At 37.7% G+C, this 23,506-nt stretch overlaps 1 protein-coding gene across 1 annotated transcript in view; it reads right to left on the minus strand.

Moving 5' to 3' along the window:
• The window catches only part of LOC129767508 (myosin light chain kinase, smooth muscle-like), an 81,109-nt gene extending 58,149 nt beyond the window's left edge, over window positions 1-22,960 (minus strand). Inside the window, exon 1 of the mRNA XM_055768488.1 lies at window positions 22,129-22,960. Coding sequence (XP_055624463.1) covers window positions 22,129-22,162 — 34 coding nt within the window. The 5' untranslated portion in view covers window positions 22,163-22,960. The remainder of the gene's footprint in view (window positions 1-22,128) is intronic.
• Window positions 22,961-23,506: the final 546 nt, after the last annotated feature.

Genomic DNA, 23,506 nt, shown 5'->3' on the forward strand with positions numbered 1-23,506 from the left:
TTACAGCGCTGCCCTAGACATCACGTGCGTAACCCACCGTCACCGCAAATATTTCACCCCTCTCGCAACAGGCGGAGTGAAAGGCGGCGCCAATGTAAACGATGGCAGTCACCAACCGGCAACCTTGGAGTTTGTCATTCTCTAAAAGCGCATTGTCGATTCGGACAGGCATAATGTTTTGACTGCGGCGCCGTTACTTTATATATGTTGTCTGGTGACTTCATTTCCCGCGCGCGATGTGTGCACGAATAAATATATTGCTTAGGCTGTGCCTTTCAAAACATCGCACCGACACCACATCAGATATTGCAGAAACAGAATGTATTCAAAGCCGTACGAAATTGGTATCACTTATATATGAAACAAAGTTGCATAGTATGATCGCACATAACCCTAGAACAGATCGTCAGATTTCAGCTCTCTTTATTTTGTTGTGTTCATCTCCGTCCATAAACAACGTTTACGGTGAGAAAGATTGGGAAATTTTGAAGAAAAATAGGAAAAAATATGTATTCTGCAATGAGGAGTTTCCCCAATTTGAATTAATTAATCCAATTCACGTTGACAGCACAGCTTTGCGAAGCGAAAGGAGCATTGAGATCATTTCCGAATAAAATTTATGTATGAAAATTGAATTTTGAAGAAGAGATATTAATAACTTAACGAGAATTTTCTTAAAGAGGTCTGGTCGGGAAGGCTTCAATCGAAACGAATGATTGTATATTTCAACAGGGTAACGCATCAGTTCACAAAAATTCGGACAATCATGACATGGTTTTTCCTACAGGGCCTCCAGGTTCTGGACTACGCTGGTCAATTTACCAGATCGAACCCCAATTGAGAACTTATGATCTTACGAAGAGTTGATGCAGCTAGCAAATAGTATGGGAGTGTTGAAGAGTTTAAACCAGCAGCTTCCTCTGTGTGACAAGTATCAATAGGCCGCAAGTTGGTCGAAATCATGACGAGTAGAATGTTCTGAACTGATTGAGAACCGAGGGAGACATAGAATTATAAACTTGTTGTAATTCATAAGAATGATGGCCATTTTGTAAAGAAGTGCTATTTTTCTAGCTGGTTCAAAACAGGGAAGTTCGAATGGCTAGTCTTGAAACCAAAGATAGTTAGTATACCCTACAAAATATAAATCATTTCAACTGAGCACTTACAGATCCCAAAAAACTAAAAAAAATTGAGTGGTTCTAACGTTATGAAGCACAGTATATGTCAACACAATACATTAGCATTAGTGAATTGAGTAATTTTTCCGTCCTAATTTGTTTCATCATTCCATGAATTTCGCGATCCGATCGAACTTGAACATTAAATTTTGCAATCATCCCAACTTTAATGGAATCCTGCTGTGCAAATATAGCGTCTCTGCATTGACGCAAAACAGTTACGTATAATCTCATATCGTATCTAGCTCAAATGGAGTCGATAGGATTCCAGAACAAGAACGATAAACTAAATTCTTTGATACTTATCGTACAAATAATTTTGAGAACATGTGTCACGAATTAGTGCAAGACATCGCTGGAGGGACTGTATCAAACCTCAATCGTTGAATAAAAATGTTTCATTAAAAATGCGCAGCTTCCCAACATGACTGCACATTTAACTACTGTGAACAGTTTCTGTGTTAGAAGAATGTGCTCCAAGAATGTGCTTGACACTAAAGATTCATTAAAAGATTCCTAGATTGTCTTGTGCAGGGAAGTGAAATAGCGTAGGCAAATGGACAAAGCGCGCAAAATCTAGCGAGTAGACAACAGTCTTTTTCCAATACTGATATCATAAACAACGGTTTTGCTCGATACAATAGAAGTCTGAAGAGAAGCAAAAAATCGCGTCGTAAGCCCCTCCCCTGTGCGATATTCCTGCCAGTCAAAATACATAAAATTCGCTGCACCCTGCACCCTATGTCACTGTGTTTCCGAGTTCAATTTTGTGAAAAAACATACAGAAAACGGGGTTATATCACTGCTCGGTATTTTATATATGTGAGTAATTTTCGCTCACCTGTAGTATATGACAAACCACGTTGTACTCAAACATTGATATATGCATACGGGATACATGAGAGAGGAAAAAGACGAACAGTGTTTTTCATTTATTGTGAAGCTAGCCGATGACACAGATTTTCGCATCTTCCGCCTTAGATTGAACCTGAGAAAGTAGTACTTCAAAGCAAATGTTACACGTCAGATCAAGGAGGAATACCGAGATGCAAGAGCAGCCGAAAAGAGACAAAATTTTAAAGTCTGTATAATCAAACGCTGACTCACTCGCCAAAATATTATTTACGATTCACCATTCATCCAGTTAGCTATCAGTCGGCGGCGGAGAGAGCGTCTAAATGACCTATCTTAAAGCTGAGAGATAAGGGGTTCGGTTTATTTTTTGAAATTTGTTTTTTTTTAAAGACTTTTAAAGACATAAGGCGTGGTGCACAAATTACGTAACGCTAAAAATCCGGATTTGAAACGGAGTCACAATAAACTTATTCTACTGTATATCCTCAAATATTTTTGAATTTCGAAATTAATTAAATTTTACCTTACCGTACTGGGTCTCAACAGTACTACTCCAAAATGTGTTCGAATATTTTCTAGCTCACAAATATCACGCATATTTTTGCACGATTCTGTCACTCATTTTAATCAGAATATAATTTTCGACTACCTTGACTGACTCGGAAGAAATTCAACCAAGAGGTCCAATTTTCGATCACTTTTGCGGAAGTTTTGCGTAATGACGAATCCTTTTAACCAAACACAGAGGAATATAGAATGAATGTGTGTAAAAATGGAAATAATTCCAATTTCGTCAATTAAATTGGCTACGGATTGGAAAATCGTAATGTTTAGCGTATCAATCAAACTTAGAGGGATACCGTTTCGATTAGCATGCAAATGTTTTCTGATTTGGTACCATGAAATTAGATAGAATTGGTCAACGTCAGAACAACCAACATGAATTAATAATTGCGTAAACATTCCTATAGGAACTTCGCCATCTCAACGCAGTATTACAGGCATCAGTTTTCATTAGGACCTATAGTTGAGATTTCTACGTCAGTGCCAGAACGGGAATCGAACCGCAACCTCCGGCAAGATGTGTGATGACGTTAACCACTCGGCCACCAGAGCACGCATATATATCCTATCCAATGAATTCAATCCGCAACGGTGGAGCTCACGTACTATCCGTGGAAGTAACATCAACTCGTCTAGTTGCTAATTACAAAGAAAATCTAGAAAAACTACGGACGAAACATGATCCATTGTTTCCCAGAAGCTTTGCGGTCCCGACTTTTATCCCATATTTATATCATTATACTTATTGTATATATTAGAGTGGTTAACCAATTTTCCGCGGATGTCTCAAAACAAGTGGTTAACAATTTTATGATCCACATATGGCTGCCTTATCATCATATGTAGTCTAATTGCCCACGGGGCAGAATTTTCCGAACGACAGCAATTCATTTTCTCGTGCACAGCACCCAATTACTAGCAAACACACGCAGAGTTGGTTTTGCGCCGATTTCGCGTTATTCTCCCCGCGGCGTTTGTATCGTTCATTCTTTCAACCAAAAACATTTCATTCTATATGGTGACCACAGCATGTGACAGGACGCGAATTCATATTTTTACTCCCTGCCGGTGGTTTGAAAAGATGGCAAAACGTCATCATTCTTTTTTGTTTTGCAATGCTTGTATCGGCCAAACGGCTAATTGTTAAAAAAAAATCATTTGTGTAAACATCCCGTTTGTACCCTATTTACTTTGTTTGCATGTGTGGTTTCGGAAGTGGTATTTTGACTGTTGACTCGGTATTAAAACTGCCGAAATCGGTCGGCGAAATGATTTTAGGTAAAAAAAACTATTCGACAGACGTCACCGATTATTAGTGAATTTCCCGTTGTTAACTGTCTTTAACGTTGATTGATGATGCCATAAATTAACGAAAATTGCCAACACGAGCCAAAAATCCTCTAAATTACCGTCCGAATTGAGTCCGAAATTGCAGTAAAACAGAAAAATCGAGCAAAACATCAGTTCATGATGATCGTAACGATTGGCACCCATAGAAAATATTTGTTGTTCAAAATATTGATTATTCCAATTATTTGTCGCAGTTGCTTGGAATTTTGCAAACCAACGCAAAATTGGAAGCGATGGGCGTGATCGGTATTCGAATGTAATTATAACGGTTGGTTAGTTGCTCGTGAATCATGGAAAATTGAAAGTTGATCATAATCCAAATCCGCAATCTTCCGCGTGCGAATTGATTCTGGGAGGAAAGATATTACCCGGCGTAGGTATACATCCTCTTAATCATCCACTTCTGTCATAACTTAGAAACGTATTACTTTCGGCGTGCGAACCCATCCCAGACTGTGCGTCGCAGCGCACCGAGATTCGATATCAAGTTGGGTCAAGTTGAAGTGTGTGAGTTTGGCAAGTTGTCAAGCAAAAAGTGAGATGTTATATTTGTCACGAAGCCATCTCGCTTCGGAGGAAAATTATGTAATGAGAAACAAACAAGGAAGAGCATTAGCTGAGTAATACGTGGATGCGGTGTGAACCTTTAGTCATGGATTGTTTATCAAATATTATGAAACGTTGACATTTTGAAATAAATAAAACACGCGATACATATCAATTTCTGCATCTTTTCCCACCAGAAGATGAACAAGTCCATGTAATCATTCACGGAAAGTAATTCTCCACAAACGTCTACGCCCTCTCATTTTCGTCAGGCGACAGTTTTTCATATTTTTTCCTTCACTCGTTTAAAACACATGTTCGTCACTGATCACCCATATTCATTCATAGAACTCTACACCACGTTTTTTTGAGATACATCCCGCGACTTGTGGTATGTTTCGTTATGAATTGGTTTTGGTGATTTGCTTGGGCTGCACAAATCCCCATATTTTCGCACGAACTGCAACGCGTGCCTAAAAATACCATCAATTAATAAATTCGAAATAAATTTGTCATCCCGTGGACGGGCAGACATCGTCGTCTGTCCTTGAATTTTCATTCCAGTTCCATTAGCCGATGATGGGGGCATGATATATAACCTAACAGTAGCACTGTCGTTTGCGTTTCAGTTCGGTTAATTTTGGTAAATATTCGGTCATTTAAAGAGTATCCGCGGCTTCTGTTCAATTTTTGAATCCATTAAAAAAAATATAACCAAGCATTTATTGACCATTATTATCAATAACTTTGAGTTCTACAGATATAAAAAAAATTGTAGTAAGACGATTCAAGGTTCGGGCTGTACGGTGGATGCCTTGAAGCTTCCTAACCAAACTACGTCAATTGTTAGCACGGTTTACCCATTTTTCATCGCCCGTGATGGTTTGTTTTCTTAAAGCTTCATGCACAAATTACGTAACGCTAAAAATGAGGTTTTTGGACCACCTACCATCCCCCCCCCCTCCCTTTGTAACAAAAAGTAACACAAGACGAACCCCCCCCCCCTCTCCCTTATGTTACGTAACGCTGATCTGTACACAAATTCAAAGTCTTTTGAAAAATAATTTGCTTTTTTAAGTAATGAGAATATCAACGTAAAAAATCAGATATCTGCATAGGTCGGAATCAAATACTCAGACGGAAGTTCTTTATATACAAGTAGTGCCTTCGGAAGAACTTTCGTCAAGTTCATAGTACAGGTCAGATTCGATTATATATAATCGCTATTTTACTTTCAACGTTAATTTTAGAATCCAATACATAATCTAATCACAAAAAATCTATTCTTCTATTAATGTTTGACATTCAAACATTAATGAAAAAAAAATTTTCTTGAGATTCGATTATGTATATGCTTTGAAAATAATTGTTGAAGAAAAATGGTCGACTATATATAATCGAGTCCGACCTGTATTCCGAACAAACCGGAAAATTAACGCTCACATATGTTGGTATTGGTGCTTTCAAACCATCTGGCGTTTAGCTGAGAAGAACATGGACCAAATGAACATGGAACAAATTGATGTTGATTTAAACAAAAGTAACTACTCCTTCGTTCAATGCAGCAGTTCCTGTTGTTACATTTCACCACTTGCAAAAGGTCTTGGGATGTCCTTATGTGACAAGCAAACCACTCGGCTTAATATAATACTAATTACGCTTTGTCGATTTGGTAGTTTGGGGCAGGGCTCTGCATAGTCATAGTAGACTGAGGATAGTCGGCTGACTATCTGACTGACTATACCCGTATTCAGTTAGTAATGACTTTTGGCATCTTAACGCAGTCTCTCCGCCAAAACGACTAAACAGTCAGTCGGGCGTTTTGTAGCTATCTCCCTCTTCCGACCCGACTATATAATTTCTTTCTTCCCAGTCAAATTGTCCTCATTGCAATTTGAAGTGACTTCCGGGGCTCTGGCAACCCTATCCCAACCAAGGGTGCTCACGTATTGTTTACTGTTTGGAGTCATATATGTTAATATTTGATTAAGTTGGATAGTTTCTTTGGCAAGCGATGTTTGGATCCCATCCGGAAGCTTTCTTGGCGAATTGCAATTAAAATTACTGCTGGAGAATCGCGCGGAGCACTTTATTTTTAATACTGGCTACCAAAAGGCGGCCATCTTAGCAATCCCTTGGTGACTTCCCCCAAAACGAATTCGTTCCTCTCTTTCTCTCCCATGTACGTGTGCATGCATCGATGTTTGAGTTCAACGTGGTTTGACATACGCTACAGGTGAACCAAATATTTTTTTATCGTACACGAAAATTACTCACACGTATAAAATAGCGTGCAGTGTGTGTGCGCTATTTTGCACACCATTTACTAATCCTAACGCGAGAACCTTTATAGCATACTTGATAAATGTCTAAGTTCATGGTTTGAGTTCACGATGGGTAGACAATAAACCGTCCATTGATGGGGTAACTACTTTCAAATTTCGTTCCTTTTTATATGGACGTGAAATAAGATTACGTACGCGGGTATGAATTAGTGTCAGGGCGTAATAGAAGTGTGGATTGAAGTCAGTTGAATCAAGAGGCAGATTTGTATTCATTAGTCGAGTCAGTTAAAATAACCACTGACTGGACTAGTTCACTAGTCATCCTTGCTAGTTAACGCTAGTCAATTCATTTTCTAGTCAAGTCACCTTTTGTTGCCGGCGACTGCCGAAGCAGTTCAAGTCGAAGCGAAGCTACTGAAAGTAGAGTCGGTCCTCATTTTTCACCTTCGAAGATTTCGGGCCCTGGTTTGAGTATTTCATATATTCTGCTTTGACGAGATATCCATCGATCGCTAGGTTATTCCATAAATTAGCTAACGATTTCCCTGCATACTAAAAATGTTTTTTGTTTCCAATTCCGGGTCCCTTGTTTTGAGTTTTTCATCCAAGTGAGATCCCTTATGATCACGAAGAAGTATGTAACCTACCGGGAAAGAGGGACAATCCGACTTTCAACTCAATTGAATGCACTGCGTGCTGGAGAATTGATTAAAATGATAGATCGAACATATCTATGATCTTTTCAAAACGAGGGTTCTCGTCTGGTTCTCCATCCACATTCATGATGGCTACTGGCTTGATCATTCTTTGGTACCGAGTAATCTCGAATTCAGGCAGCTCACACACACAAATCGAGCCCACGAGAAAATGCGTTCGAAGAACAGTTCCTTCCTGCAACGTATATTGGAACACTGCATAGAACTACTTCAGCATGATCGAGGTGCCCTAGCTTAATTTTGCATCCTGCGATAACAGACGGAATAAGCCTATGTTTTCCAGTCATGACAAAATAATGTTTCGGTAGATTAACGCAATATTCGATATGCATTAAGGCAGCATTCTAGTCTAGAAATTTGAATTTTTCTTCATATTTCTGATGTTTAGGCATTCAAGAATATACCCTAGAAATAAAGATTCTGATAATCCCATTATTTACCGAGTTATAGCCATTTTAGTGATGCGGTTTCTAACCTGGTACGGCCATAACAATTAACTTCATATGCGTTTTGACATAGGACTATGTCTTTGATTTCTATATAGGGGGGTCACTCTACGAAAAGTGTAACGATTCATTAAGAGTTTTCAAACGCATATTACTCAAAACCGTTATTACGACATATGTTGTGTTATATACCATTAGATAGGAAATTTATCCAAGATTATTTTTGTTTAAAACATGAACAATGAATATAGTAAAAAAGTGAACAATTTTACGATTACAATTGGGTATGTTTGCTAGCTAACCACACGCTTCCCTCTCCGACGCAACGAGCAATCTTTTTGCCTAAATTCGGACGTTAGCTAACAATTTGAGTCGATGCGTTTAATACGATCTTAATATTATGCTTCCCATGTATGTTTTCCTAAGAAACCCGATTCATTTCCTAGAATGCACATCCCCTTGCCTATACATAAGATGAACTTAGAACCCAATGAGATCAATTAACTACAGCAGCTACACGAACTTCCCAAGAGAGCACTCATGGCCATAAAATACTCGATATACATCACCGGGCTATAAAGTAACGTGGCAACGAAGGAGAAAATGCTATTTTATTTGTAATATATTTCTGTAGTCATAAATTTATTTGGCTTAGGCTTATATTTATGTTGATCTTATCTATTTAGACTTATGTTTAAAAATGATACATGATGACTCTTTGTCTTCGTTCGCATAGTTGAATAAACAGACGAAAAGGGTAGTAATGGCTTTAATGGTATTTTCATGTACATGTTTGACAGAATGTGGTTCCGGATTCTACCATGTTATCTCATCTCACCCGTTTAAAGGATACAATATCATATAGGAAAGGGTTTTTTTCAGCGCTTCCATTTGATGTATCAAAAGAGATAAAATTACGGATTTTGAACAATGAAAAAAATCAATTCAAATGCAATTACTACACACAATCACAGTCCTATGTCAAGATCCCGTCCATGCCCTTAGGCCCAGACCCATCAACTTTTTCTCAAATCTTTTTTTCAAACTGGTGTACACGATATCTCAATTTCTAATGAACCTTCTTCTTCTTCTTCTTCTTCTTCAATGGCACTAACGTTCCTAGAGGAACTTCGCCGTCTCAACGTAGTATTACTTGCGTCATTTTTATTAGTACTTAGTTAAGATTTCTATGCCAAATAACACGCCTTGAATGCATTCTGAGTGGCAAGCTCTAGAATACGCGTGATCACAGTGCAAGTCGGAGGAAATTTCTTTGACGAAAAATTCCCCCGACCAGAACGGGAATCGAACCCGAACACCCGGCATGTTAGTTATGACGCTAACCACTCGGCCACGGGTCCACTAATGAACCTATTTATGTCGAATTTATATGAACACAATCTGTACGCGTCTCTCTATCGCATGAAGCAATATAAAATAATATGTTTTACTTTTTCCTTTTTTTTCTATTTTTTAAAAATCGATAAACAGAAAAAAAAACTTTAGAAACGGCCTTTTTTCAAATGGCCGCCATTTTGTCAAAAAACGTGTTTTTGACTTGTCCGAGGTTCATGCGATAGCGGCATCTTTACTGATTCAGAATCTGTTCGATTTTTTTTTGTTTCATATAACCAGAAGGGCTTGAATCGTGAACGCCATGGCACAACTTTTTTTTGAAACACAACCAACTCCCTTCCCCCCCCCCCAACTTCATCAGCTTTTAACTATTTTAATAATGAATATTTTTCCGTTCAATTTTTGTATTATTATTAAAAGATAGATAAACAAATTATGATATAATAGACAGTAAACATATTCCTCGATTAATTTTTTCTGAGCTCGAAAGAACGTCCGAAATTCGTGCCTCTACACCCATAAGCGGTGCCTGCCTACTGCCCATTACAACCCATGCTTTATCATTTTGGCCAAGATGCTGAAACGATAGGTGTTCCGTTCTTGATACTTTCATGACAAGACGTTACACGAGTAGCGAGACGTAGCTTTCAAATTTATTTACTTGTTGTTTGGTTGTGTGGTTATAGTTTCATATCAACTCGCTGAGGAAAATAACTGAAGGTAACAACATTGATGAAGATGCCATACCAGCATATTTCTTTCATTCCGTTTGAGAAACGACACTCTCTTAATCTATTTTATATGTCAAATACCAGCAGTATTGCCACGGAGTTTACAAAACCTAGCATTACAACATTTTGCGCGCTAGTTTGCTTCAAACCTATTCTTGTAACACAGAAGCCCAAAACACAAAATTCAAGGCTCTGGATTTCCTTTGATTAAAACATCCAACGCAACAGGTTACTTTCATGTAATATATGGCAAATTAGCAACACAAAAGACAACTAATTTAAAACCGCGAGCAGCTATTATGCCAACAATAGCATTTGCCACTAAAAGATGAGATTTGTTTTATAAACAAATTTGTTTTTTCACGAGAAATGGCCGAACAACAATTTGGACATTCCGGTCCACCTATAGTACAGGGTTTTCCATTTCGGGCTTCCGAAAGTATACAGCCCTGCGCTGACAACCGTTTGACATAGCTGTCAACCAAAGCGTCATATCGTTAGTTGAATGTCTGCCATTTTACAATATGGATCGTTTTAGCATCGCACAACGTGTTAATTTTGTTAAATTATACTATAAAAATGAAGAAAAACCGGCAAATGTTTTTCGAGCATTACGGACAGATTTTGGTCGTCATGGACGGCCTACAGAGCACACAATCGCTAATGTAGTGTGTAAATTCGAACAAACTGGATCCGTAGCGGATATTGTGAAACCTGTGCATCATCGTAATGTGCGTTCGGCCGAAAATATTGCTGCTGTTGCTGCCAGTGTGGAGGATGACCCGAATGTTTCGATTCCACGGCGTGCTCAGCAATCGGGCTTGTCAAACACATCATTGTGGCGAATTTTGCATTTGGACTTGCACCTCCATATAAAGTCCAACTGGTACAAAAATTAGAGCGTGGTGACAATGGAATGCATCGGGCATACGTCGATTGGGTGAACGAACAACAGCAGCAAAATGCTGAATTTTCGCATCAAATTTTCTTCAGCGATGAGGCACATTTCGAGTTCGGTGGCTATGTGAACACCCAAAATTTCCGTATATGGTGCTCAGAAAATCCACACGTGACTGTTGAGAGGCCATTGCATCCGCCAAAAGTCACTGTTTGGTGCGCATTATGGTCTGGTGGAGTCATTTCTTTGAAAATGAGGACGGCGAGACGGTAACTGTGAATGGTGAGCGCTATGGCCGCATGTTAACCGATTTTTTTTGCCACAAATTGAAGATATGGAAACGGCATGTGGTTTCAGCAGAACGGCGCCACGTGCCACACAACACGACCGAACATGGCCATATTGCGAACGAAATTTGAGGGACGCATAATTTCGCGTTTTGGTGATGCCAATTGGCCGTCCAGATTATGCGATTTGAACCCGCTAGACTTTTTTTTGTGGGGTTATGCGAAAGACCGTGTCTATGCCAACTCTCCGCAAACTCTTGAAGATTTGAAAGACACCATTCGTGAAGTTATGACCGAGATACCGCCCCATATGTGCCGAAAAGTCATCGAAAATTACCTGTTCCGGATCAAGGTGTGCGAGGGAGCCCTAGGTGGACATTTGAATGATGTTGTATTTCACACATAATGGCATAAACCAAACTTTAATTTGAAATCAAAGTTTCATCGAAATTCGAATTCTAAGTGTGTTTTATTTCAATTTACTTTCGGAATTTAAAGTTGGAAAACCCTGTAGAACGCCTTGACCTTGACCCCGGAAACACACCTCTTTCGGTCTCAGAATCGAAGTTAGAGGCGTGTGAATTTATCCAGGAATAAAAATGGAATTTTGTTGTTTTGGTTGTTTTGTAATTTAAAAAACAGTATAAAAAGTTTGCTTTTGTTTAACGACGGATTGCAGTGAGAGAGATATTGTTACAGACGAATTCAACAATGGTTTTAACTTCAACATTTTCTGAATCGGGTTTATCTCATTTGTTCACCTTGGGTTGTGCGAAAGATAACTTTAAATGTGAAGACCGCATTGTGTTTTCTCAACTAGGAATTGATTGATTTTTTAGTTCGTGCTAGGAAAGCTCCTTGCGATCTACTCATATACAGGTCGGACTCGATTTCAAATCCTATACATAATCGAATCTCAAGAAAACAATTTTTTCATTGTATGAATGTCAAACATTAATAGGAAAATAGCTTTTTTGTGATTCGATTATGTATTGGATTCGAAAATTAACGTTGTAAGTGAAATTGCGATTATATATAATGGAGTCCGACCTGTATGTGGGAAATCAGTATCTCTATTTTCAACGCTATTTCAACGATATCAACTGTTGGAATTTTATGAAATATATTGCAATAGATTGTTAGCGAATTCAAAGCAAAATGGCTTTCCACGAACGTAAAAAAACTTTTTTACATTCACATTCTCTGTGCTTTCGTAAGAAAATATTTATTTCTTTATTTCTTATTCAACTACTGTGATGCTAACCGTCGACGCAGACTCTTGCATATTATTACCTTAAATCGAATATGAGAAATCAAGGCATCTCACTACAAAAGATTGTCAAAAAGAGAAATTTACATTCAGACTGATTCAAATATTAGTGGCATGAAGCCATAACAATTTTTGAAATCTGTGTATTCTGTATGAAATCTGCAAATCTGTAATCTGTAACTAAAAAAAAATCTGGGAATCTGTAAAAATACAGATTATTCTGTAGCTATAGTTCTCCTTTGTCCACTCATTTACCGCATCTATTTCGTAAACTTCACAATTATTCTGCATAACTTTGAATAAAAGTAAAAGTTATTTAAATATCAACGTGAAAAAATTTTCTAAAAAATACTTTGTTTTTTAGTTACAGTTTGCTAAAGATCAAACCCAAACCCAAACAGGCTAACACCATATGAGCCTGAATAAATACTATATATTTTGGAGAAAAAGATCAAAACCCTTTATTTCCATTAGAACGATCAGAAAGATGTCAGGTGAATTGGGGTGATGTCAGGTTATAATCTCGTTGTTGTCTCATTGTTTCTAGAGCGAACTGTTAATCCCTAGACTCCTTGATCAAATCGCGGCAAACTCGGATAGTATGTGACATTGAATCGCGCGATGATGGCATATAGGTACTATGTGGTAATTTGATATCCCCAATTGTTGCAATCTGATGATTTGTCTTCATTGAATTACATTCAGTCACGTCGCCGATTCTTTTTGTTCCGTTGCTCGATACGACGGATTATGGTAAACCACAAGCTTTAAAATTGAATAGAATAGAATAAAAAAACACACTCGAAGCGAGTGACTTGAATGCTTACACGAAGACACGGTTGGGTGGTTTCATAAGGTGTAATGTTACAACCTGCTTGGCACATTGCAGTATGAGAACGAGTTCCAACGATAAGACGCCAGTGAGCTGCGCCAGCGTGTCCCAAGTATGTTCAAATTTGTCTATCTGCTGATTGATGTGGCTTTGTTTCAATACTCATAGATATTCATAGATAATATCCATAGATTTATAAAGGGTTATTTTTCAAACAGTTGGCTTTTAATTTGCAGAAAGGTGTCAGCAGCTCATAGTGAATCATACCCATTTGATCCCACCAAATACAGAGCATTACGTTGATGTTGCTGGTTGGCCGGACTTCACACACGTTTTTCGTTTTCGTTTGGTAGTGAATCTATTTTTCATCCCCGGTAACGATTCAATAAATGAAATAATTCCTTTTGAGCCGTTCAAGCAACATTTTGGTCATGCAAAATTGCCGTTCTCTCGCTTTCGATTCGTATGGAACTTAATTTCCTTGCTTTTGGATGTATCCTCTGAGCAGGGTTGACAACTAAAATTTTCAAAAATCAGGGAAAATAAAAATAAAAATCAGGATAAATCGGGATAGCTCATTTTGGGATGTCCGGAAAATTCGTGCTGATTTTTAGGAGAAAAAGAGCATCATTTTTAAAGGCAGACATACGTTTATTGAATTTTGTATGCACAGTTTTGTTCCACAATCTTTCGCCATGTTTCATGCCGCTTTAAATTCGATCCTATCAGATCATGATCTTTCTTGTCGAAAACTATTCAGTGTATCTTTTATGCTGTCTATAGAATCGAAGTTCTTGTCCTTGATTTAATTTTGTAGAGACCTGAATCTGTGATTATCTGAGGCTGTAATAACCGGTTAGTTGGAGAACTGGTGATATAGGAACCCCTACCATGACTCCAAAATAATTTATTATTTTTATTTTGGAGTTGGCCTGATGGAAAGGCGACGTCTATCACGAAGACGATTTGCGGGCCTCAAATTGAAATACAATCCATTGACATCATTTCATTCAAATTGTGTGGAACGCACATATCGTCTCGATATACGGTATACCAGCTTCAGCAGATGCTCATCAACGGTGGATTTAGATATCTGTATTGAATTCGCTAATTCATTTGTCGTATACTGAGGATTACTCTTGATCAACGTTAATTCATTCATCATGAATGCGGCACGAACTTTCCGAACAATTTAAAATATTTTCTTAAATAAACAAAACAACGTTTAATGAAAAATACATTTTAAGTTGAAAAATGCTTACATTTTCTTACTTCTCTTACCTTTTATACGTCGATTTGTTTTTTTTGGTTGTTATTTGCTGCAAAAACATAAGGGAACTTTTTTCTTCTTTTTTCAGTTCTACATAATTCTTAGTGGATAATATTCTTTTCATTATTTCCGTACCCAGTCTATAAATTATCTTTATTGTATTACTTTTATTACTTTGTTTCATACTTGAGCAAGCTATCACTTGTCCTTTTTTATGCATTTCTTACATTTCTTACATTTTTTACTGTTTTTTGATTCATAATTATATACTTTACAAAGAAAAACTACTAAATATCTAAAACTCTGTAATCCTTGAGATAATATTCTGGATAGAGAGAAAGAGAAAAAAAAGATTTAACAAAATTATTTCCTATGTTCATTCAATTGGCGCTGACGGTTTCATTTTCTGTCATTGTTAAACGAAAAACATAATAGATTTTCAGATGGAATAAACGCCCTACGTGTTTTAAGCATTCAAAAAAATATTAATAAGTAATTGTAAATGATAAACGAAAGAAAGAGCAATCACTATACATGGGAGAAACGGAGAGCTTTTCATGTAGGCTATTTTGACAGTTCTCATTCCCAACCAGTAAAACTTTGAAAGGAGTCCCGGTATACATAATACGGATTCTTTTTATTGTGATAAAATAAAAAACTAGAAATCGGTAAAAATCAGGATCACTTCAGAAAAGTCAGGCAAAATCGAGTGTTTGTCAGGATGGATACGAGCCAAAATGTCTGGGAAATCCTGAAAAATCAGGAAAGTTGGCATTCCTGCCTCTGAGGCTTTGAGTCATTTAGAAATAGCTTGTCGAATAACTCCCAATAGATTTGCAAGCTCTGTTTGCATTTGACCCTTATATTGACCGAGTAATGTTTCAAATTCTTCGTCTTCAACTTTTTCGGTTGACCTGGAGGCTTTTGACGTAGGACTACGTCTACGGTGGTCACTCTACGAAAAATGTGGATAACATTAGACGGCAAATTCATCCAGCATTTTCGCCTGAGACATCAACTGTGGAAATTGTAAACAAGTGAACATTTTAATGTTTAATGTGTTCATAATACATGAATTAGCTTCGAATGCAAATGCTTTATTTTAGCTTGATTCTCGTGAATGTTGTATGCAAAACAAAATTGTGTGCAATAATTCGTTCTATAAAATAAATTAGACATCCAGTCAATCTATAGTAATAAGAATAATGTAGATGGTGGAGTGGGTTAATGATATGGTTGCAATTCCTTAGAAAAAATATCATTATTTCAGCGATAGCAAGGTGAAATTGTCATGGCTCTCAGTGTCAGTGTGTGTGTGTGTGTGTGTGTGTGTGTGTGTGACGTAAAATATAGTCTGCAAGCGAACATTATTTTACCGAAAAAGCTACTACTCACGATGACCTAAAATAAGATTAAAAATGAAAATAAGACAATTGAAAGAAATCATAATACCATAGCTATCCCTCAAAAATCAAGCAGCTTCATGATTTCATGGGTATTTTGCCTCAAAGTATCACGAAATCATAAGTATTTCCAAAACTTCTTCCCCATAAACTTCGTAATCAATGTAATGAATGTCATTTTTTTGTTTACCGATTCACATACACTTCGTTTACCATTCCACTCTGTTATGTGTTACATTGATTTTAATTAATAGTTTTCAGTTAGTCAATTGAACTTCCTTTCAGAAGCTAATTTTGTGTTTGTTTTGTGCAACATTTGACTGCTATTTAGAATCGGATTTATTATCGGAATAAGCGCAAGTATCAATGTGATGCAGAAAAGCCTGCACTAACTGTTGCAGAACGTTTTAGGCGGCACACAAAACGAAAGTTAGGAGAAACCATTCATTGACGTCTGAAGCTGGTGACGCTATAGCTCCACCGTGCTACACTTGGATGCTCAAGCGGGAAATTCGGACATTCTGAACAAAGAAGATGCGAACGATACATCTTAAAACTTCAATTGTAACAACCCGTTTGAGGGATATCAATACATATAACAAACAACCCTTTTCAATGTAACCATTTGGAGATTCGAAAGAGTTGAAATAACAGATTTCTGAACAATAAACATTAAAAACATTCAAAATAAACAATTGTTCCGAACAATCACAGTCCTACGTCAAACTTATGTCCATGCCCCTGGGCTCAGACCCTTCTAACTTCTACCTGCTTGCTACCTGCCCCTTTTTTGTCCTTTCAGTGCTCCGAAAAAGGAGAAATTCATCACGGTTACTACGTAACTCAGAGCATCGAACATACAAATGAAACACAAATTTCTGCATTACTCGAGAATTAATCAAGCAAATGGAACCAAATTTGGCATGTGAAGATCTTAGGGCGCAATAAATGTTTCTATGGTGGTTAGGCACTCCACTCCCCTCTTTAAGGGGGGGCTGCCATTCAGATGAAACAAAAATTTCTGCATTATTCGAGAATTAATAAAGCAAACGAAACCAAATTTGGCATGTGGAGGTTTTAGGGTGCAATAAATGATTCTATGGTGGTTAGATACTCCTCCCCCGTCTCTTAGGAGGGGAGGGGCTGCCATAAAAATGAAACACAAATTTATGCATTACTCGAGAATTAATCAATCAAATGAAACCAAATTTGGCATGTGGAGATTATAGGGCGCAATAAATGTTTCTATGGTGGTTAGACACTCCACCCCCCTCTTTAAGGGGGGGCTGCCATACAAATGAAACACAAATTTCTGCATTACTCGAGAATTAATCAAGCAAACGAAACGAAATTTGGCATGTGAATGTTTTGAGATGCAATAAATATTTTTACGATGGCTAGATATTCCTCCCCCTCTCTTAGGGGGGGGGGCTGCCATTCAGATGAAACAAAAATTTCTGCATTATTTGAGAACTAATCAAGCAAACGGAACTAAATTTGGCATGTGGAGGTTTAATGGGAAAGAAACATTTCTAAGGTGGTTCGGCACTCCTCCCCCCTCTCTAAGGGGGGCTGCCATACAAATGGAATACATATTTCTGCATAACTCTAGAACTAATCAAGCAAACGAAACCAAATTTGGCATGTGGAGGTTTTAGGATGCAATAAATGTTTCTATGGTGGTTCGACACTCCTCCCCCTTCTTAGGGTGGGCTGTCATACAAATGAAAAACAAATTTCTGCATAACTCGATTAGTTATCAAGCAAATGGAGCCAAATTCGGCATGTAAATATTTTGGGGGCACGAAACGTTTCTATGGTGAATAGACACTCCTCCCCTCTCTCTAAGGAGAGAAGAGAGGAGGGTTCTGTCTTCATTCTATCATATTTTCTGTATCAAACATTTATTCCATGTAACGGATAAACATGTTATTTGCAAGTAGTTGAAAAATCTTGAACGAGAATTGTGTCTGAAAATAATCTGATATTATAATGATGAGTTTTGGAAGAAGTACTAGGAATCGGTCGATTAGAAGATCAATCAATGAACAGTTCTGCGAGTGTACATATGAACTTGCGCTTAGTAAGAAAACGTGAATGTTTGAAGGTATTGATAATAAAAAACAAATTTTGGGCGGGACGAAGTTTGCCGGGTCACATAGTGGGTTATATTTTATTGTCTGAAAGTTTAAAAGGGATCGATCGGAGGAGGATTTTATGTGGGACACCTTTTACTACAGCCTGATTCTCAACAGACGCTATTAAAATCGTTATTAAAAAACGAAGTGGTCCACAATCCAAGCGTTTCATTGTTGCTTCGATTTTGAGTTTTAGGCTGTTTTTAAAAGACAAAAAATGAAGGGAGATAAACAGATGTAAGTAATGAAAAATTAGTATAAATAAGGACTGACCCAACAAGAATTTTGAAACATGGAACAAACATTCAATCGAAAACCGCAACAAGTTGAAGAGTTGTGTCCAAGACATGATCACAAGGTTTACGTAGGATTACGATATAATATTTGTTGCATGTTGATTTTGACTATCTTCGAATATAATATACCACATGAAAAATATGGGCTAGCTGGCTCCTCTAAGGAACTATCATATTTTCTTCAAAGGGGATTTGAAATGAAAAAAACTCTTCCGAGAAAGCATTCGAGTTTAAATTGTGAGTTTAAGTGACTGGCTTTATTTCCGAAACTTAACCTATATATATAGTTTTCTTATTACTATCTAGCATATGATAGACAAACATTTTCCCTTGCTGCATGAAATGCATAGCATAGAGCATTTCCATGCCAAATCAGACCCTCTTCTATTTTATTGAAACTATGGTACCATATGGTCGGTGTTCATTCAGGTCGAACTAAGTAACAAAATGAGAAAAAATCAAAATAAAAAAAAATAACAATCAAGAATTTCTTAACCTACATTGTACTTTTATCAGATCACAATTATGTTGTAAGGCAACCAGGTTTATGATTATAATCAACAAAAACTGATAAAGCATAGTTCATTTTAAATCTGGACGCACTGTATATTATACCACAGCGCTCCTAGTGGTCGGATCTAGAATGTTTTGACAGCACTTTGTTTTGGAATGTTTCCTCTATCAGTGCTGAAAATTTCATTACGATTCGTTTTGTATCAAAAAAGTTACACGTGATGGAAGCCGCGAAACGAAAATTAATTTTGGACACCCACGTCAAAAACCCGACGTGGTCAGGTTCAAAAATCGCGAAATCGTTGAAAATGGCCAAATCGACCGTGTGCAGCGTTCTCAAACGTTTCCGTGAGATGCATACTATCGATCGGCAGGTTCATACCAAGCGTCATAGTGGAACTAAGGATCGGAAACTGCATTTGAAGGTATTGAGAACGATCAAGGCAAACCCAGGACAGTCGGACTATGACATCGCCAAGAAATTCCATGCCGACCGGTGCACCGTCAGAAGGATTCGTCTGCGCGAAGGAATACAATCTTATCGGGCCAGTAAGCAACCAAACCGGGCATTGAAGTTGAATTTCTTCGCATCAGAAGATTCTCCCCTTTGTCCTTCAATGAACATGAAAAAGTAACTCATATTAAAACACAATGTATATGCTTTTCAGACAATTCGTAGTTATTGAAAGTTGATCACCCTTATTTCGGAACCCAACCGGGTTTAAAATTAGCAAAATGTTGCATTATGATACCGGTTCGACTTCGAATTATTTCGCATCTGTGCTTCCGAAAAAGAGCATGCAACGTAACGGCGAAGAACAGTTCATCGAATGACATGTAAAAGTTTTTTTTTTTGCAATTTGAGCCATGCATTCAAAACAGGTTCTTTTTCATTGAAAATACAAATACAGATACAGTTGTTCTTGAAAGGTTTAACATTGTTTATTTAAAGTGGTTGACATTAGAAAATCTACATATTACCTCCACCTTTGAGAAATTTATTAAAAACTAGAGGAAACATCATCACTCGCGACGTGTTGAGGGGATATTTGAAAATGTATTTGGAATATTTTGAGTCTAATGTTATTGGTTTTCAAGGCGCTAGTAGATATGCGCTCAAGTGCTTTCGCAGCTCTTAGCCTTCTTGAATGACACTAACATTCCCACTTTTAAAAGAAACTGTTTGATTCTCATGCAGTAAAGGCTGTTTTTCGCCATTCAAGCCATGAGTTATGATGATTCGTAGGTGGGTTTGTATTCATAAATACCAAAGGTCATATTTTCATGAAAGTAATATACAAACACGAATACAAATAATATATTTGAATTAATGACAAAATTTAACGTTTTTTTCCGATACAAATTATCTATACAGTAAAGCCTGTTTTTGTGCGGTTTTTATGCAAATTTTTATTTTGGTGCGGCTTTTTTTGTGCGATCGCCCAAAACATGCATCAAAAATCTCATGCATTTTTCTCTGTGCGATTTTTTTTTGTGCGGTATTTGAAAAAAAAAAGTCATCGATCATTTATTTTATTTTTTCTATCTATGATACGTATTTAATCACTCTACATAGCGACTGTGTCAGCTAATTCCCATTCTCATGTTTTATTCTGTTTGTTCTATGGTGTCAGAAGGAGCTCATTGAAAGAAGTAAAGAGTTGATTTTATTATCTGCGCCAGTGAGAAGGCCGCTTAATCAAGTGAAATAAAAGAAAACGAATGTTCATCATGAATGGAATTTTTACGATTTAAGTTATTTTCTTAATGAAAATTTTTCATGCGGTCCCTATCCACTGTATGGAAAAAGTTTTTTTCAAATTGTGTAGCGAACACTATTTTTTAAAGCTATTGGCGAAGTTTAGTACGATTTTTTATGCATTTTTTTTGTGCGGTCCCTATTCCGCGCACAAAAACAGGTTTGACTGTACTTCTTAAAATGATATTCAAAAAAAGAAAAGTATCTGTAACATCAGTTGATTTTATACAATCATTGCTTTTTTCAGCTCTTCAATGGGTTTCTCCAAACAGATTTCGCATTCCACATTCAACATTCCTTAATGCATTGATTAGCACCTAGCGTCCATCTCTTCGCCACTGTGAGTTTCGGTCAAGGATATGTTTGAATTGGATTCAATTTCAAATGTTCTCCATTTATGACACATGCAGAAATATATTTCTTCATTTGTTGACCCGGATCGAAAGAGCCTTCGGTTCCCGAGTCGAGCTGAGTCATAATGGTGAAGACATGAATCGTACCGTTTTGGTCTTTTCTTTCTGTATGTCATCCCTGAGTAAAATGTTAATGAATTTACGTAGAGTTTATTTCCCCATCTTAGATCATCGTCACTCGACGCACTGTGTCGAAGCTTGAGAGACTGTTAAACATTGACGTAAAATAACCATTGTTGGCTGAATACGTTTGAGGTTTGATTGTTGATTACGAAAGTATCCATATTTGCTTGGAAATGAATCATTCAAAGATTAACACAAGGTTCGGTGTGGAAACTTGTGTTTTTTTCTCTCTAAAATTATTTTTCTATCATGAAATACATATTCTCCCGACCAGCACTGTTCGGGACGTTTTGCCACGGCAGGTGTTTTAAGTTACAAATTTTTTAACACGCTCCGATTATTCTGTATGTACAGATAGATAATAGGTAACCCGAGAGCCCGCTAGAACCTGGTAAGCTGTATAAGGGCTTGCTGCTTACTTGTCATGACTCAATTTAGTAAACTAGTTTAGTGAGTGTAATCGAGACTCCGAGTCGTACCAAGCAGCAGCATTTGCGCAGTTATTGAAATTGCATCTGCCTTCAGGTGTCGTCCCGAAGGGGGTCTCGAATGACACTCCGATGACGTACCTTCTCTTCTTTCCTAGATTTCATATATTGTATATCGTATACAAATGCTAGAATAAACTTCAAATATTTCAGGCGAGTTTATCTTATCGTGATTTTGCACTAAACAATAATTTTAGGAAGAAAAATCATTTCTCCGACTAACACTCAGAGCAAAAAATTAACATATGGATTCATTTTTCTTCATTGACCCAGAATAACTTGTAATGACTGGATGCAATCAAATAACAAACATTTTACACTGTAAAAATTATAGATCTCTGCTAGGGAATTTCATATAAGACTACCCGACTAATAGAACAAAGCGTTGGATTATTTGCGACACGTTACCTTGCGCGGGATAGTTCTCGTCGACCTTGATCATTTTGACCCTTGTACTTTTCGTTGTTTGCCGCACTCCACCGTGGATTTCGTTGAACGCTGGGACAAATGTTTGCAGTTGCTGAAAGGTCACTTTCCACTTTTCAACGCCTCTCACCGAGGATCAAGTTATTTTCTCATTTCAACAATTTTCTTCCGTTCCGTTGATCTGTGCTCATTGAAGCCGTAAATAACAGTGTTTTTCGCCTTTCTTCTCCCAACACAAGCGAACACCCGAAGGGAGAGGACTTTTTATCGAGCAAAATGTATAAAATTTCACAGATGATCTTTAGTGCGCTATCTTCACTACTCAACAGCCTTCCTCTCCTAGTCGTTTGTCACTTGTTGAAGACTCATTCAGCGTTGCTGCCGAATATGTATTTCTTTTTCTCAGAAAATTCACGCATGCTGCACTTCCGACTGCACACAATCTGCCTCTGAGATCTTTACGATCTCCCCATCAGCATCCCGATTTCGAACGACGCGTTCCACTTCACTTTTATTTGTTCCCTATGCACAGCTGCATACGAGGCATTCCATTATAGGCCGTCGTAAAACGCGCTCCAATCACTCCAAATTGGCCCTCAAGCCGCCAGTTCACCTCACGCACATCAACGGGTGCCACAATCACACAGATCAGATCGACAGTAATACTTGCAGGTTCGGAAATGCCAAAATGTCACAATTTACTGTATCGAAGTTTGCTAAGATAAAAACAGAAATCACGCTCAAATGCGTCCGCCGCGGAATATGTGCGAAAGCCAAGTGCGCGAGATCGGCGCAAATTAAAGTAAACTTGCCCCCGACAGTTTTATGTAAACTGAGAAAACGTTTTGCGCCCTGCGAGATAGAGACGACGTTAAGAACTCTCGCTCTCCGCCAACAACTGGATTGTTGTTGTTGCTTTTGCCCCTGGTAGAGTGAGTGACCGGGCCATGCTAACCTTTGGGAGTAATAAATGGGGGGAAACTCGGTAGATCTAAAATATGTAACACTCAAGATATTGGTATGCTAGATCACTGTGGTTATTAAATCATTCCCCAAGGTAGGATGCGAAGGGTAGATTTTGGGAACTATTTAACAGCAGGGAAAGCTAGGAATTCAGTGATACAAAGATCTCCTTCGCACATGTTATTTTCAGTTTCATTTTTCTAGACATGTGTTGAGGAATTCATCGTATACGGGTTCATTGTCTCCATACTAGGTCTATCTCTTCAGTAACGAAGGTACAAAGGTATGGATGTGATAATTAAAAAAAAGGCGAAGTGGTGCGGGCCCTGCATATTCAACACTGATAACATATATATGGTTGGTTGTAGAATTGATGAAAAAACATAAAAATATTTTG

This window comes from Toxorhynchites rutilus, chromosome 2 (genome assembly GCF_029784135.1).
Source record: "Toxorhynchites rutilus septentrionalis strain SRP chromosome 2, ASM2978413v1, whole genome shotgun sequence".
Lineage (NCBI taxonomy): Eukaryota > Metazoa > Arthropoda > Insecta > Diptera > Culicidae > Toxorhynchites > Toxorhynchites rutilus.